The sequence below is a fragment of the Copadichromis virginalis genome, linkage group LG17, assembly GCF_057382275.1.
Source record: "Copadichromis virginalis isolate Kocher_CV1m ecotype Utaka linkage group LG17, C_Virginalis_male_GT1.1, whole genome shotgun sequence".
NCBI classification, from domain to species: Eukaryota; Metazoa; Chordata; class Actinopteri; order Cichliformes; family Cichlidae; genus Copadichromis; species Copadichromis virginalis.
The window spans coordinates 39219021-39237842 of NC_140634.1; the positions used below are offsets into that span (position 1 = coordinate 39219021).

Below are 18822 nucleotides of genomic sequence, written 5' to 3' on the forward strand. Positions count from 1 at the left end.
ACCATCCTTTCCTTCATGTAATTGGTGCATTTGCCCTGAAAAGTACTCGGTACAATGATCCCCTGCACAGTATGTCCATATGTAGGCTTTATTCTTTATGCATGTTTATGTGTATCAACCAGACTAAGGAGGAGATGGTGGGGACGGTGGAGGCGGTGCAGGTGCTTCAGGTTCAGAGCGGACAGCTTCAGAAGTCCAAGGAGGGTTACCACGCCAAATGTTTAGAGCTGGATCGACTCAGGAAGGAGGGAGGTCCTCAGAAAGAGCTGGAGAAGGTTCGCCTAACCTTTCTCACTGCAGAAACCAACTGCAAAGTGTCCCATGAAATGAAATGTTTCTGTTGTTGCAGAGGTTTGTTGTTGTTGCAGCATCATCTCGCTCAGAAAGTTTGAATTAGATTCAATAATTTAAAAACATGAATGCCTGGGTGATGTTAAGTCTCAAGCATGAGAAATCTCTTGTTTTAAGTAAATATCAACTAGATAGAGAAGGTCTGCAGCAGCGTGAGGGAGCTGGCCTTGGAAAATCTCATAAACTGAAAGCGTGGCTCGAAAAGGAATGAGCAACCTCAAGTTTCAATCAACTGAAGAATATTTACCAAAATCCACTGCTCAAAAAAAATAAAAGAACAGTTTGAAAACACATCAGATCTCTCGGTTGGATTTAGGTCGGGCGGGGTGGGGACCAATCAGTGGTATCGGTTCCTTCATCCTCCAGGAACTGCCTGCATGCCCTCACCACGTGAGGCCAGACGTTGGCGTGCACGTGAAGGAACCCTGGGCTCCTTGCACCAGCGTAGAGACACGTAGTGGGTCAGAGCATTTCATCCTGGTACTTGATGGCAGTCGGTGCTGTTACCTAGCCTCGTTAGAAAGAGCCGTGACAAGACCAAAAACATTTCTCAGGTGCAGAAATGTCCACAAAAAGTACTCATTAAGTCAGAGTAACACAAATGTACTAATAGAGCTGTAACTAATGTAAGAGTATACAATAACAGGAACATTACAGAATATCTTTACAATAAAATAAAAACAGCCAGCATTAAAAAAAATACTGGAACATAAGTGTGGTCAGTTAACTGTCATTAATTAGTCATAATTATCAGTTCTCTTCATGATGGAGACTGGATCTCTCAGGATCTAGTGATAAATAACAGCTACAGCGTCTTTGTCAGCATCACAGATAAAGTTTGGTCTGATTAAATTTGGGAAACACTTGATAATCAGTAGATTGTACGTGTGTGGGTGTTTGCTGCAGAACATCTGATATGACGTGCTATTCTGACTTTGTCTGGTTATAAGCTGCCCACAGCTGTACACACTGGTCTCTCCTTCCTCTGCAGCTGACACTGTAGGCTTGTATCTCTCATCTCCTGCAAGCTGGTTTATTTTTTTACACCAACTAAAATGTTATTTCTCAGGAAGTGGCTGCAGGAACCTTGAAGAACTGCAGATCTTGGTATCGTTTAAAATACCCAACTTTACACATTAAATGCATCCAATGCATACAGCCTGGTAGAAAAGTAGATTTCCTCATCATTGCAGCTGTGTTATAGATGATTTTATTTATTATTCTTCTATACTGGAATTTCTTTATTTATATTTTAAGAAATGATCTAAAGATGTCAGTGCCTCTGTGCTTTACTCCCGTACACTGTATGGATTCAGTTTGGTAAACCTGGCTGTTGTTTGCTGAATGTTTTTAATCATTTGGTCACTTCTGTCTCCTAAAAACTAACATGGCAGCAGTCAAAGCGCAGCTATGGCCGTCTTTCGTATACAGCCTTTGCTAATCTGTGGCCACAGGTCGTGGTAGTTCTGTAAAAATTAACATTTAAAATATATTTGCTTGCAAGTTCATTAAAACTCATATATTAATAATCTTGTCAGACCTGTCAAAGAACTGTGTTTTGATGAGGTTTAGATGGGAGCAGAGAATCATGGAGCGAGGAGCAGCCGGCCGAACAAACTAAATGCACAGCTGTCTTTCAGAAGAAACGCTTCCTGGAGTCTGAGGTGCTCTTTGGGAGGGATACGTACTGGTTTATACACCCAGAAACTCCAAGGCCCCTCTTCTGTGGAACCAGCTTCCAGTTTGGATTCAGGAGACAGACACTATCTCTACTTTCAAGATTAGGCTTCAAACTTTCCTTTTTGCTAAAGCATATAGTTAGGGCTGGACCAGGTGACCCTGAATCCTCCCTTAGTTATGCTGCAATAGACGTAGGCTGCCGGGGATTCCCATGATGCACTGGGTGTTTCTTCTTCTCTCACTATGTGTTAACAGACCTCTCTGCACTGAATCATACTTAATATTAATCTCAAGCCCCTCCCTGAGCCTGGTTCTGTCGGAGGTTTCTTCCTGTTAAAAGGGAGTTTTTCCTTCCCACTGTCGCCAAAGTGCTTGTTCATAGGGGGTCATATGATTGTTGGTTTTTCTCTGTGTGTATTTTGTAGGGTCTACCTTACAATATAAAGCACCTTAAGGCGACTGTTGTTGTGATTTGTTGCTGTATAAATAAAACGGAACTGGATTGAATTAAGGCGGCGCTCCCTTTTCAAAAGACTTTGTTCATGTGAAGGTATCATGTAAAAACAGTCTGTGAACACACCAACAGGAGATGTCTTTAAAACCTTGGCAGGTGAAAGAGGACGAAGATTCACCAAAATTGAATTCAAATCTGACAAAGAGAACAAAAAGGGGAAACGTGGTGACATAACTGCGTCTCTAATAAAGTTCATGAGAAAGCTGTAAAATCCCCGTTTAACTCAGGATACTTACTGGCCCGTAAGCCTTCAATCCAAAAAAACGTTCCTTTGGTTAAGACTCCTGTGTCTGTCTGCTTGTGTTGAAAGAGCGACGTGATCAAAGGCTTGTGGTGTAGACGGGTTACTATTCTGAAGCAAGCTAGAAAGAAAGAACCTGAACACACAAACTAATCTGTAGTTATCGTAGTAGGACTCAAACTGCCATCAGAGTTCATCACTGAGAGCTCACAGGTGAGCCCTTTAACAACTGTCAACACTCAAAAGTGTCATAAATATGTTTTGAAAGTAGCACGTGGTCACATTTGAGAAGTTGTAACAAAGTCGTTCTTATTTCAGGACAGCCAGCTGATGACTGGTTACATAATCTGAGTATATGTGATGTGTTCCAGCGTTGCTGCAGACATTTTTTAACAAATCTGTCTCGTTCTCTTGTGGAGTCATTTACTTTTGTCCGTCTTGTGATCGAGGGTCAGTATTTAAGGGCCGTTGTCTTTTTTCCTTTTTCCCCTCACTAGGCGGAGCTGAAGTCAAAGAAAGCAGCCGAGTCGTTCGCGCTGTGCATCGAGAAGTACAACCGCGTGGGAGGAGAGTTTGAGCAGAAGATGAGCGAGTCCGCCCAGGTCAGCTGGGCCTAAAGCCACTTTTATCTCTCTCTCCCACCCTCTGATTTACTGATTTATGCATTTCTGCTTCTCTCGGGCTGGATTTGTCTCTCCGTATCCTCCCACCACACGAGAACTCGCTCTTATCGGTTCGTTTGTCATCCTACATCCTGCTTTGCCCAAAAAAGGAAACCTCTGCCCCCGACTCCTAAACACCCACCGACCTGTGCACACATCCCGCAACCCTGCTCGTTACCTTTAATCACCGGCTCTGCACTTCCATGGTTACTGCTGCTGTTACCATGGAAATCTTCAACAAACCCCGTTGAGCGGCTTTGTGTTTTAGATTTGAGATGGCGACAAGAATCTCAGCGACCAATTATCTGTTGTAATAGCTCTGAAGGAAAAGGTCTGGTAGTAATTATGAGGAAGTACTTGGAAGAACAACGTGTCAGGAGACGGTCGTCCGGGTGGAGGAAGGCTGCTTTTATAAGATCAAAATCCTTTAATTCGACCAAGAGAAGAAGAAAACGCACGCGGTGTGTTCACGCACATTCCTCCTGCAGGAACTGTAAATATGAAACCCCTGAGAAGCCGAGGGCAGCGTGCCGTACACCAAAAACAACACCGGCTTTAGGGAGAAGCGTAAAGGTGCATTTTGCTTGTTGATGCAGTTGACAGACGGGCACCTTCACACGATACAAAGTCAGCGGTGAGGCATGAGTTATTGATTGGACCGCTTTGGCAACAGCCATCCTAAACGATTATTCGACTAACTGTTGAAGCTAGTTATCCACAAACTCACTGCCAAACTAAACCAAATGCACCAGAGATGGTTCAGACCCAGAGCAGTTTGTTGTGATGTTTCAGGGAGAAACCAGTTGCATACACAGAAGCGTTGCAGTGAAACCTTGAGCCGTGTCACAGTGCAGATGGAAATGAGGACTCTGCCTGAGGCTGACAGCAGCAGTATTTTATATTTGCTCTCCAAGCCCAGATCTTGCATGTATAATTGGAGTAAAGGAGCTGGCACAAGCTTGCTCATAAGCTTGCTTCTCCACCGAAAGCCAATTTCCCCTATATCAAGACAATTCCCCTGAAGCAGACAGCGACAAATGAGCTGGCTGAATAAAGAGCCAGATCAAACTCAAATGCTAAATCTTCTCGAATTATCGCAGGTTTAACGACCTGGCGAGCCGGTGCCTCCGTAGCTGGCTGACCGCCCAGCTGCAGCGCGGCTCTTTTTCAAAGGCTATTTCCATTTTATTGAATAAAGGTCGAGTTTGAAGAGTGTGGTGGCTGCTCGAAATGCAGAAAAAAAACCAAGCCCCACAGTAAGTAGCTCTTAAATCTCAAACCCCACACGAGGGTTTTGGCGCCGTAAAGCAAAGGCTTTTCTTGTCTCACCATCTTTGTCTGTGTGTGTTCGAGCAGAAGTTTCAGGAAATCGAGGAGGCTCATCTGCGGCAGATGAAACAGCTCATCAAAGGTTACTCCCACTCCATAGAAGACACCCACGTCCAGGTGGGACAGGTACGCTGGAGTTCATGTGAAATCCTGCTCTCATATATTTCGCCTCGTTCTTTTCATGCCGTCTTTTTCTTTCATCGTTTCCTCCTGGAGTTACGTTTGTTTAAAGCTCGGTGGGAGAGCCGAGCAGAGCCACAAATCTGGTTCAGGATTTGTGGTGACAGCCGATGGTAGTGGACCGCACACGCTAGGTGTCCTTGCAGATGTGTCAGAGGTGGAATGGTGATTCCAGTGTTTCCCAGTATGACCATAAACAGCGTGTGCTCTGTTTCCTGCTGGGGGGGTTTATGTGCAGTTTATATTAAACAAACAGTGTTTGTGGGTAAATTAGAGCCAGGAACTGACACATCAGCACACAGACGCTGTAGCGGTGCGTCGTGGTGAAGAGAGAGCGCTTGATTTACCGGCCAATCTACGTCCCTACCCTCACCTGTGGTCACGAGCTGTGGGTAGTGACCGAAAGAACGAGATCACGAATAAAAGTGACAGAAATGAGCTTCCTCCGACGGGTGGCTGGCCTCTGAGGAGTTCAGCCATCAGTGAGGGGCTCAGAGTAGAGCCGCTGCTCCTCCACATCGAAGGGAGCCAGCTGGGGTGGTTCGGGCATCTGACACGGACGCCTCCTGGGTGAGGTGTTCTGGGAGAGATTACATCTCTCCAGCGTGTCCTGGGTCTGGGTCAGTAACCAAATAAATCCTTCTGCTGTTCTCAACTGCAGGTTCACGAAGAATTCAAGCAGAACGTGGAGAACATCGGCATCGATAACCTCATTCAGAAATTTGCTGAACAGAAGGGCACGGGCAAAGATCGTCCAGGTACTGTGAGCTGGCTCGTCCAGTTAGGAGGAAACATTCAGCTGCAGAAGTTGCATAACAAAATATGAAGACGCCCACATTCATAACAGCAGCGTGGAAGCTGATTCACAGAAGCAAACTGTGACTGGCTTAAATGGATGGATGTGTGTGTGATTTTCATGCAGCTGCGGTTGGATTTGAGGAATACATGACAGCTTTGGCGCCCGAAGGAGGGAAAAAGAGTCGGGCGAAGGCCTTCAGGATACCCGGTCTGGGCAAGAGGGACAAAGAGCCAGACTCTGCGTGAGTGTGCGCATCAATGCTCCTAATAATACACATCGAGTGTCTGAGGGATTTTCTGATTCACCTGCGTGTTCGTCTTATTTGCAGCGATTCGGCTGTGACCGAGGCTCTGGTGAGTATTTCACAAAAGGTTTAAAGGCCTGTGTGTGCGTGTGCGTGTGCGTGTGTGTTTACAATGTGCCTGACGGTGTGGGGTTTCCTCGGTCTATTTCGGTACTTCTGGGAACAAACTTGTGCCAGAGGGGAAGTGCAGCGCTCCACGTGAGGGCACGTGTTTGCGTACACAACTCGGTGGATACGCAAAGTGCTGTAAACAGAGGTGTGTAGCTTCGGCCTGTGGTCGCTGCCACAGTGTCATCCAGCAGACTGAGACGGAGAGTAATCTAATTACACAGGTTTGGTTTCTCGATCAATGGACTTTAATTAAATCAGTGGCTGCTTAAAGTTTAGATATGAAATTGTGTTTTATTTAAAGGTTAGATTAGGTTATGATTAGATTAATAAGTAAACAAACAGTAAACTGTTTATTTTTTATTTAATTTTTTTTGTATATTTTCATTTTGTTTTGTTATCTTTAACCTCCTAAGACCTGAACTCTTCCACAGCATCTTAAATTTCTCTTTGATATTTGGGCTGATTGGGGCCCAAGAATGAAAAAACAAAGAATTACCAGATTTATTTTTTATTTTTTTACCTTATTTTTGTTTTTAAGAAAAATGAGAGCCACGTATGAGGATATTTGTTTAAAATTTTGATAGAACAGCAGCAGCATAACGTCCTCGTAAGTGGATATCAGGCCCATGTAAAGCAAAATTGAGTATTTTGGTCTAAATAACCCAGAATGAGATGTCCACACATGTGGACGCAGGTCCTAGGAGGTTAAATGAACTTTAAGAAGTTTGCAGTGGTTATCTGTAGGTAACTGGCCGTGAATAACTAAGTCTAACTAGCTGATCAGTTTATTCTCTTTCTCTTGACCAGATTTTCGTTAGAGATGAAGAAATAAGATCTTAAATGTACAAGTGAGGTCAGAGGTCAAATGTTATATTTAGAATCCCCGTATACCTGGATTATTACCTGAATGCTTCCAATACAAACAAAGGCAGCAGAATGTTTTAAGGATAAGAGACAATTTATGAACCTTTGACCTTATTTGACCTTTAAGAAAAGGTCAAAGGTTCAAAGTAACATGATCTGAGGAATCCCCGTGCATCATTCCCTGTATGTTGTGTTTTATATAACAGTATTAACACTTTGACCTTCAGATCAACACATTTCCCTTAAAGGAAAGGTCAGAGGTCAAAAATGTTACACAGTACTTTGTTGTAATAATCAGTTTCTAAGGCTTTTTTTTTAACACATAAATCTTTCATTTAACCTTGAACACCTCGGTGCAGGCCAGATGATAAGATGACCCCACTCTGCAGCTCTACAACGTTTTATCGGTTCTGCCTGTAAACACGAGACCTTTGAATGACTCATTCAAAGCTTTCCGAGCTTTCACAGACTGGACGACACATCCCAGCGCCGCCGCAAACACGACCTCATTGACGCAGAGCTCAAAGAAACGAGAAAAACGGCTCATTTTTCATGTATAACTTTCTAGAGTTTATCACTGATTTTATGTTTGATGCTGAGCGGGTGACGCGGAGCCCAACAGCAGACTGCGACGTGTAATCACTGAGTGCTAATGTAAAATCATTGATCTTTACATCTACAGCACGTGGCTTACTGCAGTTAAGCTGCAGCTGCATTTGTCTTATTAATGTGACTTTTATAACCTCGTCATATTAACTAGATCACTCGCCTGCTCCTTAATTATCGTCTTTCCCTGCGATCCTGTTCAAAAACACGTCGGCGGTCTCGGTTACACTCGTCATCTCAGACCCACAGAGGTCTGTTTGTTGAAACTGCGTGTAATGAAATATCATCTTAATAAGCCCGCGCTCTAAAAATAACTGCTCCCATGTCGGCGAGGTATTAGTTTGGATTTCCTCTCGTCTTTATCGTGCTTTCACTCCCAGACGTCCTGCCTTGCTTAAACGATTTCCGTCAAACTTGGAAGTGCTCTTGCTGCTTCAGCGAGCTGCTGGCAAGAATGTGTTTAATGCACAGCAGCTGCAGCAGTTAGTCAGCGACTACCAAACAGTGTGTCATATTTTTCAGCTGTATTATTCCCACTAATGGAAAGCTCTCAGTGCGCGCAGGTCGGAGTGCTCAGTTACACCGTGTGACAAAACCCTTCTTTGTGTCAGATATCAGCCGCTTGTCTCTGATCCAGCTGCTGTCTGCCTCCCTCTCTCCCTCCTCTGTGCGCGTATGTTCCCATTCATTCCCGCAGAATTCCCCCCTGGAAGTAGACGACGAAGGATTCGTCATCCGAGCTGACAGCACTCAGAATGATATCCTTTTGCTCCTCCTGCATTCAGGGCCAGGAAAGACCATTAAGGAATATTTCTGTTTTGAACCTGTAATAAAGAATAACTGAGGATCCAGATGCGTGGCAAACAAAGAAGACGCCACAGAAAAGCCTCAGTGTTCACGAAACTGTTTTGAAATGAGCTGAAAACGTGGAGGCGACTCTTCTGTAACACGTGACCTTACTGGGAGTCGATGGCACCAGCTCAGAGTAACTTTTAATAACTTGTGTCCTAAAGAATCGTCTGTAATCTTTTTTCCGTCACCTGTCTGCGGTGTCTCGCCCTCTCAGGAGTTTTTATTTAGTTTTTGGTTTATTCCGATCATTTTGTAGCAATCTCTTCTCTCTGGAACATCAACGTTTTTGATTTAATGTAACAGTTTCAGCACACGAACACTCCCAACCCAAGAGGCTGAGTGCTTCTTACAGCCGCTCTATTGTCTTTTTTATGTCTGCACTATTTCATCAATTTCATGCCCGTATTTAATCGATGAATGTCCACCATATGTCATAAAAGTCTTTATTTAGCAGCCCGGTAATAACCATGACCCAGAGTGTCCACAGTTCAAGTCTAGCGGGGGTCTTATTCCCGCCCTCCCCGTTAGTATTTCCAACTTAGTCTGAGCACCGCTCAGAAACTCTCCAAAAGAGTAAACGACGGCGATTTTGATCAACTAAATCTCGATAAACTTCCTGTTGAGTCTTGGGGCTAAATGTGAACGAGCACAAATATAACGAGGACCATCTGTTGGATGAAAACTGGAAGAACAATCGCTGCTCCAAATGATTCACGTCTCTTTCGTTGCTGTGACCGAAGGAAAGCTTGACTCAAGTTGCGTGACGACAAATTATAACCCCTGAGATCACTGCATGAAGTCTGGGAGACCCCTTAGCTGAGAAGGATTACGGTGATCTTTAAATGGTTTGTAGTCAGAAGGTGAGAGATGGAGTTTAACCAACGCGTCTGCGACGTTTTCAAATTAACCGTAGACGCAGACGCGCCCCTCGGCTCGGCTGCGTTCATGTTTGGTGGCAGTGTGAGTGGATGTGAGGAGGCTGCTCTCCCTGCCTGTGCCATCTCTCCACTAAGCTCCCCGCAGACACTAATCAGTCTGAAGGTGCACGTAACATTTTCATATGCAGATTGAAGTCCGGGGAGAGGAGGAAGGGGGTGTGGCTTTTCTTGTGGGTAATGATGTGGCAGGAAGTGGCAGTTTGACAGTTCTGCACCACTTACCTGCAGGAAGCGGCGGTCCTGCTTATGTTCATCATGTCCGTCTGTCGGCCCCTCGTTGCTGCTGGTTGTGTTTTTGTTCAGATTTTAATGAAATGAAATGTTTCCCGGTTTAATTATATTTTCCTGTTTGTGTTTCTGAAATCTCAAGTCTCAGGTGGATCATTTTAACTGAAATTAAAAACAGCAGAGTCTTTGTGTCATTTAACCATCACGTAGTTTCTTCCTTGACCCTCCTCCACGCTGCTCCAAGGAGAAGGAGACCAACTTTTACTCCAGCGATTCAGACTTTGATGACGAAGAGCCCAAGAAGTTCCACATTCAGATCCGACCGGTGGCCAGCAGCAACCGCAGCAGCTCCGTTGCCACAGAGAAGGAGCTCAAAGCTACCGTGGGGGCGCTTACGCTGCCACCCAACAGAGGGCCGAAGCAGCAGGTTGGCTTTGATTTCCTTTAAATGAGGATATATTTGAGATGTGCACGTTAACCCTCCTCAAAACAGTCTGAAGACGTACTCTTAGTAAATTCCACAAAGAGACAATATGATGACAAACACATTTAACTTTGAACAAAAAACCTCAGCATGTTTTGGAAACGACTACTTTGTTTATCAGCACAAAGTTATTAAGAAGCTAAAGCTTTGTTCCTTTGGGTATATTCATGGGATTTATTGACAATAATAAAAACACCCAGCAGAATGTCAGCTCCTACCCTTTTCATAGCTCAATATATTGAATATTTCTCACTCTCTGTCTCGACTTTCAGGTCAAGCGACATCTCTCCCGTAAGTTTGAATGTTGGCATTTAAACTGCTTTAAAAAATAAATAATAAAACATTTCCAGTCCTTGCTGGTGTGCAGTAATACCTCTGCTTGTAACATAAGGCAGTGGGAAATGTTTAAAGTGCCATTTCTTAACTTTGTTTCCAGGAAACTCGAGTACCGCAGGAGGCCGATCAGAAGACGGGGACGCTGCCTCCCGCAGGGGTGAGTCTTTCAGTATCCAGACATCCAGTCCAGTCCTTTATTTACACAGAATAAACAATAAAGATCTAAAGATAAATTTCTTACTGGGGAAAAATAATGGACAGATTAATGAGTAGTGAAGGCACTTGATAGTTTTCAGTTCTGTCTCTGTTTACATCTGTAAGAGTGTTTTCAGGTTGGTGTCCTTCGTTTTTGCGAGTCAGAATCATCTGTGTATCTGCAGCATCTCTCTGTGTTTCTGTCTAAGGTCAGGGGTCGGCAACCCTGGACGCGCACCGGCTACCGGGCAAATGCCGGATGGTGATCTTTCTTTTTTGTGGGCCGATTTTTATTATTATTATTTTGTAGTGGTATAAACAATGAAAGGTGGTGGATTGGCCAGATGCTGGTCGATTAACAGGGAGAGGGGGGCACAAAGAAATACTTTTCTTTCTTATTCTCATTTAAAATGTCTCGCTTTTAATAAATAATTATCTGAATCTCACAACCAAAGTTTTTACCTGATGTACAATGTATAGAAATCATACATATACCAACAAGACTGTACATCACTGTCACAGCAGCGTCTGTTTTCATTCAAAGGCTTTATGGCTTTAATACCTGGGGGGCCGGTCTCTAGTCAAAATGCCCGGGCAGATGTTTTGTCCCAGTCCAGCCCTGGGCACGACACGCAGTGAATTAATCTGAGAAGGTGCATTAAAAAATAAATGGCCGGGCCAGCGGTGCACATCGCAGATTAGCTCACATACACACATTAGTTGTGCCGCTTCTTAATGACGGCATCTTAGCTAACAACCCCAACTACCAGACTCAACTTGTAATTGGCTAAAAATCACTTCGCCTACCGGTGAGAGGGACGTTGCTAGCTGGCAGTTTTTTCAAGCGATGTTGAAATTTCCACATTCCAACACTTCAAATGCTTCAGCAGCTGTCGGCTCAGCGCAGCATCAGCACCGCTGAAACACACGGATACATCCGTAGACTCGAGACAGAATTCACAATGTGTTTTCAGGACTTTCAGGCGTTTGGACCAATGTTTTCTTTTCTGATCAAACCAGAAGCTTTAATAAGCAGCTGGTTGTCTCACATTAACTGGCTGAGTTAATGCCAGTTAATGCAACATCGAAACGCAGCTGATTGAACTGAACAGCTCGACTCTGTGGGGTCAAAGTTTGCAGAACTACGAGCGCAGCTGGACTCCACAGCTGTGCGTGTTCATGGAGCTGCATGTTCACCTGCTGGACGTCACTACCTGACAGGTTTAACTGTCTTCAGAACATTGCAGAGGCCTTATTGACAGTATTTGGCTCTACATGTCTGTGTGAGCAGGTTTTCTCTCACATGAGTCCTGAGGCAGCCTCTGAATGCTGGACACTCGGAGACCTGTGTCTCTGAGTGGGAGACCAGAGATCACAGTAACATGTGTGTCTCTGTATTAACAAACATGCCATGTTGGCCCAGTTTATTTTTCTTATCATTGTTGTGAGGAGGCCATAAATAGCATTTGTATTTTCTGTTGTTCAGTTCATTTGCTGTTATGGATAAAAAGTCTTTTTTTGTTTCAAAATAGCTGATAACTATTTGCTGACAGCTGCCAACATCTGCAAACAAATATGATTCTATAAAGTGGTTCTATGTAGTGTGTAACTGTTGATATACAGCCTTATTACATTTATTGCTAATGCAATCATATGGCACACTGACCTCTGAGGAAACTTTAGATGCACTCATCATCAGAAATCTGATCTAGGCAGAAAATCTCTTCTTTGGTTGACCTTGCACATACCAGTCGTTAGTCTGCTCGTGCTCCGAAGCATGTTTTATTGCAGACTGGTTCATTATTTTGTCAGAGGTTAGGCTCAAGTGGGAGTCTACAACCTGCTGCACTCCACCAGTGGGGAATCTCCCTCTTAAATCCACAGGCAGCAGGATTAATGATCAGCATCTGATTAAAGCCGTTACTCTGCAGTGACAGCAGCACTGGCTGGAGCTCAGTGAGACCCGGCTAATTGCTGGTATTTATTACAGAGAAGATATTGGCGGGGGAGGGGGGGGGGGGTCTCATGTAGTCTCATGTCAGCTCGTCCCAGCCTCTGAGAAGCTCTGACGAAGGACAGCGTGCTGCTGATTAGTCCCGATGTCTCGTAATGACGTGTGTGTCTGTACAGATGGAGAGCAGGAGGGCCTTCGCAGGTCCACCTCCAGCCCCGATCACAGTAGGTAAGCTACCTTTGCCCTTCACATCATCTTCTACCTGCTTTAAATCTGGCTGTGAGCAGGGTGGGGACACTGTTTTGGAGGTTAAATGGCATCATCAGCATCATCAACGGCCTGTGCAGCGCTTTGAAGCTTTCACCCTCTTCCATCTCATTTTACCTTTGCAAGCTCGTTTAAATGTGAGGCTCATTCGTCTAATTACCTCGTCCTTTCGCCTCCGTCGCTCAGATGAAACGACTGTTTTTCTCGGTGGTAGTGTGGCCCGTATTGTTTCTACCTTGTTACCATGGCAAAATGTAGTAGCGTTAGGCCGGTGTTTATATGATTGTGGACAGATGTGACAGCACAATAGCGCCACTGTGATGCAGGTTTTAGTTCAAACAGGGGCGCGAATGATACGCGTGACCGGGTGGCACTGGGCCCACACCTTTACGCTGTGGAAATCTCGATATGCTGCTTAACTGCTTACCCAGTCAGGGTAGCTGTCACAGGGCAAGAGGCGGGGCTACACACTGGACAGGCCACCAGTCTCATCACAGACAGCCACTCGTGCTCGCATGCACACGCTCGCCAGATTAGACCAGTTCCCTGACACGCTACTCTTTAGCCTCTGGCAGGAAGTTGAAGTACGCGGACAGAGAACCTCCCTCTGCCACTCGCTCTGATTTTCTTTATCGTTTCTTCGCTACATCAGGTTGAGCTCGACAGCGTCGGGCTCGGACAGTCTGTTTGGACCGCCGCTGGAATCGGCCTTCAAGTCCAAAAGCTTCGACAGCCGGGACCAACTCAGAGAGCGGAGCGCGTTTGGAGCGTCTGAATGTAAGGTTACTTTCATTTAACTGTTGCTTGTGTTTTGTTTCTTACAGAGAGACGGGACTGTTGGACGACCTGAACATAAAAGCTCTAAATTCTGTCTCGGCGCCGTTCCCACGACTAATGTGTTGATTGTGTGTGGCAGATGCTGCTTTCTCCTCCGACTCCTCGTCTCCGGAGAATGTTGAGGACTCTGGCCTCGACTCACCCTCCCATCAGCCCCTCGGACCCTCCCCCGAACCAGCAGGCTGGGCGGCCTGGCCTCCTGCATCGCAGAGTAAAGAGCAAACACGGGGTCGACCGTCGGACCCTTTCCTTTCCGCTTTCCGTGACCACTCCCCTGGACGCAGTCCTCACCCGCAGGATGACCCTACCGCCGTCTGGTCTGTCGCTCCGTCGCGCCCCTCGCGAGTTCCCCCTGATAAGGACCCCTCGTCGGTGCGGTTCCCCACCTTCTCTCAGTCCCTCGCCCCACCAGAGATGGAGTCATCAGTGTGGAACTGCAAACACATCCCACCCGAGGATCCCTTCCTCGCCGCCTTTGAGAGGACCGTCACCCAGGAGACGTTAAACCTGTCGGACGCCTGGGCGCGCCCTCCGCCTCGCACTGCTCAGGAGGGCAGAGGAATGGATCTGCGAGGGGACCCCTTCTCCGTTACCTTAAACGACACCAAGACACTTCCAAGCACTTCCTCTTCCTCTTCATCCTCCTCGTGCAATCGGAAAGAGAGGGAGAGGAAGCGGGATCGCAGCCTCCCGCCTCCCATTTCTTCCGATGACCCATTTGCAATCACAATGATCGGCAGCCCGACGCATCAGTCGTCGCTGGCGGCAGCTGTTGGGGGGATCCCTCCACGCGGTGGTAGCGGCGGCGGCAGCGGCGGCGGCAGCGGCGGCGGCAGCGGCGGTGGCAGCGGCGGCGGCAGCGGCGCCACCAGACTTGGATTCGATGCCAATTCGAACACTTTACCGTCAGCTCAGCCAAAGAAGGAGCTAACGCACTGGAACTCGCTCCACAACCCATTTAGTGAAGGCAACGGCTCCAAATCACAAGAAGCAAGCGGAAAAGGGGAAGGTGGCGGCGGAGAGAGGAGAAAACACCGATCATCGGAAGGTGAGCCGCGCAGGAACGCCCCTCCCCTCACGAGGCATTCGGGGCCCCAGGAGGATCTCTGCTTTTCAACAGACAAAGATCAAGACTGTCTGGATCTCAGCACACAGATGTCCTGCAGTGTCAGCTCTCGTAAGGGTACTGCTTTATTCTTTTAAGTTTCTACTGACTGTATTAAAAACATTTCCAGTTCTAATTATAAAAGTAAACGCCGAGAGTCGTGCTGTCCTCCAGCCTCAGTCTGTGGCGCTCCTTAATTAGTCACAAAGGTAGCAATCAGTTTCTTCTCAGAGTAGTCAGAGAAATGAAGCATGAATATGCACATATGCTGGATTTAGTAACACCTTCGTGTCACCTGTGCTGTTTTCTGGCTCACAGATTAAAGAGTCAGCTGTTTTCCACTTGGAAAGAAAAGTGCTTCACAGACTCTCGCTGTGATTGGCCCTTCTAGGTGGGCTAGCCCTTTTATTTCACGTTGAAGGTTATGCAGTCTGATTATTTAATAGCACGTTATGCCTTCCTGATTGGTCATTAGAGGCTGCAGGGTGGCTGCGTCTGATTAAAACAGGGAAAAATAAACGCTAAGCGGAAGGACTGAGATAAAACACATTTAACCAAGTAGACAATACTACAAAGTTAACCAGCAGGTACTTTTGATCTAGGGCCTTTTTTGAAATACCATACCTATAAGGCGCACTTAAACTCCTTTAATTTTTTCAAAAATCAACAGCGCGCCTTATGTGTGAATTCTGGTTGTGCTTACTGACCTCGACTGATTTTACGTGCTACACGGCGCTCAGACATCCGTCACAAATGTTTTAGTCCGACTTTGGTCGGATGGATCGTCGGAGTCAGGAGCCTGGCGGAGTCATCTGGGTCCTAAACTCCGTCTGTTTCAGGTAGTGATGTGCGATACCACTGATTTCCAAGTAAGATTCAGGGTGGAGTCGACGATACTGATCCGAGACCGATACTTTGCACAAAAACATTTTATTTCTTATAAATTATAGCTTCATAATGATTACTGGACATCAGATTACTTGTTCTTATCGCTTAACAATGTAGAATTCATCATATAGAAATAAAAAAAACTGAAGTTGTGGCTATTTGAACACCTTGCCTGCCTGCAGCACTAAAGGACTCCGTGAGAGACGTCTGTCTCGCCCTAGCAGCACCTGTCCCTGTCCTCCTCTTCAGTTCATCTTAACATACGCTCGTCATGTTCTGTGATATGATTTACTCTGAGGTGTTTGACGAGGTTTGCGATACATTTCTTGCCACATGTATCGCAAACCACGCCTCGGCTGTTTGTGGAGGTAAAATACGTCCACACATGACTCCATTTAAGCTCAGCCATTGTTGTGAGTGCGCACGCCAGAGGCTGCCACATTTATACAGCTGTTCAAACGTACAGCTCTGCTGTCACTTCCAACATAAATGAAGACAGAAAACTAAACAGCAGAGACGTTTGTAGGGTTACTGAAGTTGGTATATAATGATGTGCTACGTGACTGCTAGCGACACAGCTATGTTAGCATAGCATAAACAGTGAAGCTGGAGGATGAACGCTAACTTTTTTCCACTTGATAAAAGTTAACATGAGGGTTCCCGATGGTTAGGGACAAATGCAATCGCATGGCAGGATGCTGTGAACGGACCAAACTTCAGTCAGGAGAACAACTGAGATAATCCATCCACAATACGAGGTTAGTCATTAATATACTGCAACAACATGGGAATAGAGCAGCTGCAAGAGAATTCAGCATTAATGAATCAATGGTACAGAAGTGGAGGAAGCAAGAAGAATGAGCTGAGTAAAGTTTGACTTATCTGACTGTTTTGTTTTGATTAATGTGCCTTATGTATGAAACATAGGGTTCCAGCCATGTGGTTTTATGTTTTTAAATTGCTGTTTTGTTGTTGCTTTGTGTGAACGTTTACCAAAGATATGCAAAGCTAGAACTTTTCAGCCTGACTTATATTTTTTGTCGGGATTGTAGTCGATTGCAATTTATTCAAATGTGAAAATAATTTTTCTCACATGAGCTACAAAACAAACAAAGCTCTCGGCATCCCAGAGAAAAACAAACACTTTTCCAGCTCGTCAATCACTCGTGCTCGTCTTAACACAAACTCGTGTTCAGCAAGTCTTTGTTGAAGCAGTGCAAATAAGATTTTGGCAGTGTGGTGTTTTGAGCGTGTCTCATCCTTTAGATCCGCTTTCATCCACTTTGTGTGTGTTTCTTTTTTAAGGCTCCAAACATAACTTCAGACAGGACACAGCCGAAGGCGTCACGGCTGCTCCTGCGGGAGCGACCCGAGCCAAGAGGTCTTCGGGTCGACTTGGTGGCTGTGAGAGAGTGAGTATCGGTCACGGCTTAACCGTTCAATGTCAGAAGCAAGACTGTCATTAGCAGCACTAACTCAGACCCGGCTGTGCGTTTCAGTCGCGGTCCCTGTGTTCCTCTCCACTGCCAGAGCCCAGCCCTTCCCTCACCTCCTCCTCCTCTTCCAGTCCCAGTGAGTGGGGGGGTCAGAACCGAGCTCAGAGCCCTGCCGGGGTGGGACAGGCCTCGCCGCTGCCCTTCCAGCACCAGGACCACCAACAGAGACAGTGTAAGCCACACGGGCACGTCTAAAAATGTCAGTTAAAACCTCGCAGTGAGAGCGAGAGATGTGAGCAATGTTTCTCTACAGTGCATCTGTCCAGAGGCCCCAGTCCCATATCGCTCAGCACACAGGAGGCGTGGCCAGTAGCAGCAGCCATTACTGAATACATCAACGCCTACTTCAAAGGTGGACAGCACAATCGGTCAGCGTGGCGCTCTTTATTTCTTCATTTTGTTATCTAACTGCAGACGGTGCGCTTACTTATTAACTTGCCTCGTCTTCCGTCCTCAGCTGTCTGGTGAAGATCACAGGTGACCTCACGATGTCCTTCCCAGCAGGCATCACTCGTATTTTCACTGCCAATCCCAACGTTCCCGTGCTCAGCTTCAGACTGGTCAACATCTCAAAGATCGATCACTTTCTGCCCAATCAAAAGCTTCTCTACAGGTCAGCCATCTTTTTGTTGCTTTTTAAGTCTCGGCTCTCGTGTCTTTATCGTCGCTGTCTTCGATGCTCCTCAGCGACCCGTCTCAGAGCGACCCCGACGCCAGAGACTTCTGGTTCAATATGCAGGCTCTGCAGCTGCACCTGCAGCGAGAGGCCGAAGTCAACCCGCAGGCTTCGTACTACAACGTCGGGCTGTTCAAGTATCAGGTCAGGATAGAAACCGAGGATGCCGCTTCTCCGTGACACCCAGAAAATAACTTTGCCTCGTTTTCTCAGGTGTCTTCTCAGGACCCGGGTCGGGCGCCTCTTTTGCTCTCAGCCGAGTGTCAGCGGAGCGGCACGGTGACCAGGGTCTCCCTGGATTACCACTGCTGCCCCGCCACCGCGCCCTCCACCCAACTCACTGCCGTCCAGGTGCTGCTGCCGTTGGACCACACTGCCACAGACCTGCAGTGCCAGCCGCCCGCCTCCTGGTGAGCAGACGTGACTTCTTTGGCGTATTTTAATTTATCCTAATTTTGTTCTACTTTAACATCCAGAACGCCTCATGAAGGCCACAGAACGACAGTGTCGGTGTGATTATAGGGAGCGGTGTGACCCCTCCGTCCAAAGCAAATTTCTCCCAAGGGAGACAAAGAAAGAGCGAAACGTTGACATCCAAATAATGACATAAATAGAGCAGCTTGTGAGATGCAGCAGGTATGACAGAGGTGCACGTGGTTGCAGTAAAGCAGCAGTAACTTGTGTGAGAGCGTGCTACAGTCAGAGGGGGGGAGGTCAGAGCTCAGTCTTCTGACAGTCTGGTGGATGAAGCTGTTCAGCAGTCTTGCCCGAATGCTTCGGTACCTCCTCCCCAAAGGCTCCGGAGGCTGAAAATGGAGCATGAAGGGTGGCGGGGGCGAGGCGAATGTTGAAAATGTTGTCCACGAGGGAGGGCGGCGAGGTTCTACGTTTACGGGTCTTTGAGAAGGAGGTTGTGAAGCCTCCG

At 46.4% G+C, this 18822-nt stretch overlaps 1 protein-coding gene across 4 annotated transcripts in view; it reads left to right on the forward strand.

Moving 5' to 3' along the window:
* Positions 1-18822, forward strand: part of fcho1 (FCH and mu domain containing endocytic adaptor 1) — a 62553-nt gene that overhangs the window by 38289 nt on the left and 5442 nt on the right. For 2 of the 4 annotated variants that reach the window (XM_085436885.1, XM_085436886.1), the window contains exons 6-24: positions 123-275; positions 3284-3388; positions 4805-4903; positions 5619-5715; positions 5880-5997; positions 6085-6109; positions 8339-8399; positions 9893-10086; positions 10416-10434; positions 10580-10636; positions 12805-12856; positions 13548-13672; positions 13812-14915; positions 17031-17137; positions 17225-17393; positions 17475-17589; positions 17679-17834; positions 17909-18041; positions 18111-18307. In XM_085436885.1, coding sequence (XP_085293011.1) covers positions 123-275; positions 3284-3388; positions 4805-4903; positions 5619-5715; positions 5880-5997; positions 6085-6109; positions 8339-8399; positions 9893-10086; positions 10416-10434; positions 10580-10636; positions 12805-12856; positions 13548-13672; positions 13812-14915; positions 17031-17137; positions 17225-17393; positions 17475-17589; positions 17679-17834; positions 17909-18041; positions 18111-18307 — 3086 coding nt within the window. The other 2 variants (XM_085436887.1, XM_085436888.1) reach the window with 2 other exon arrangements.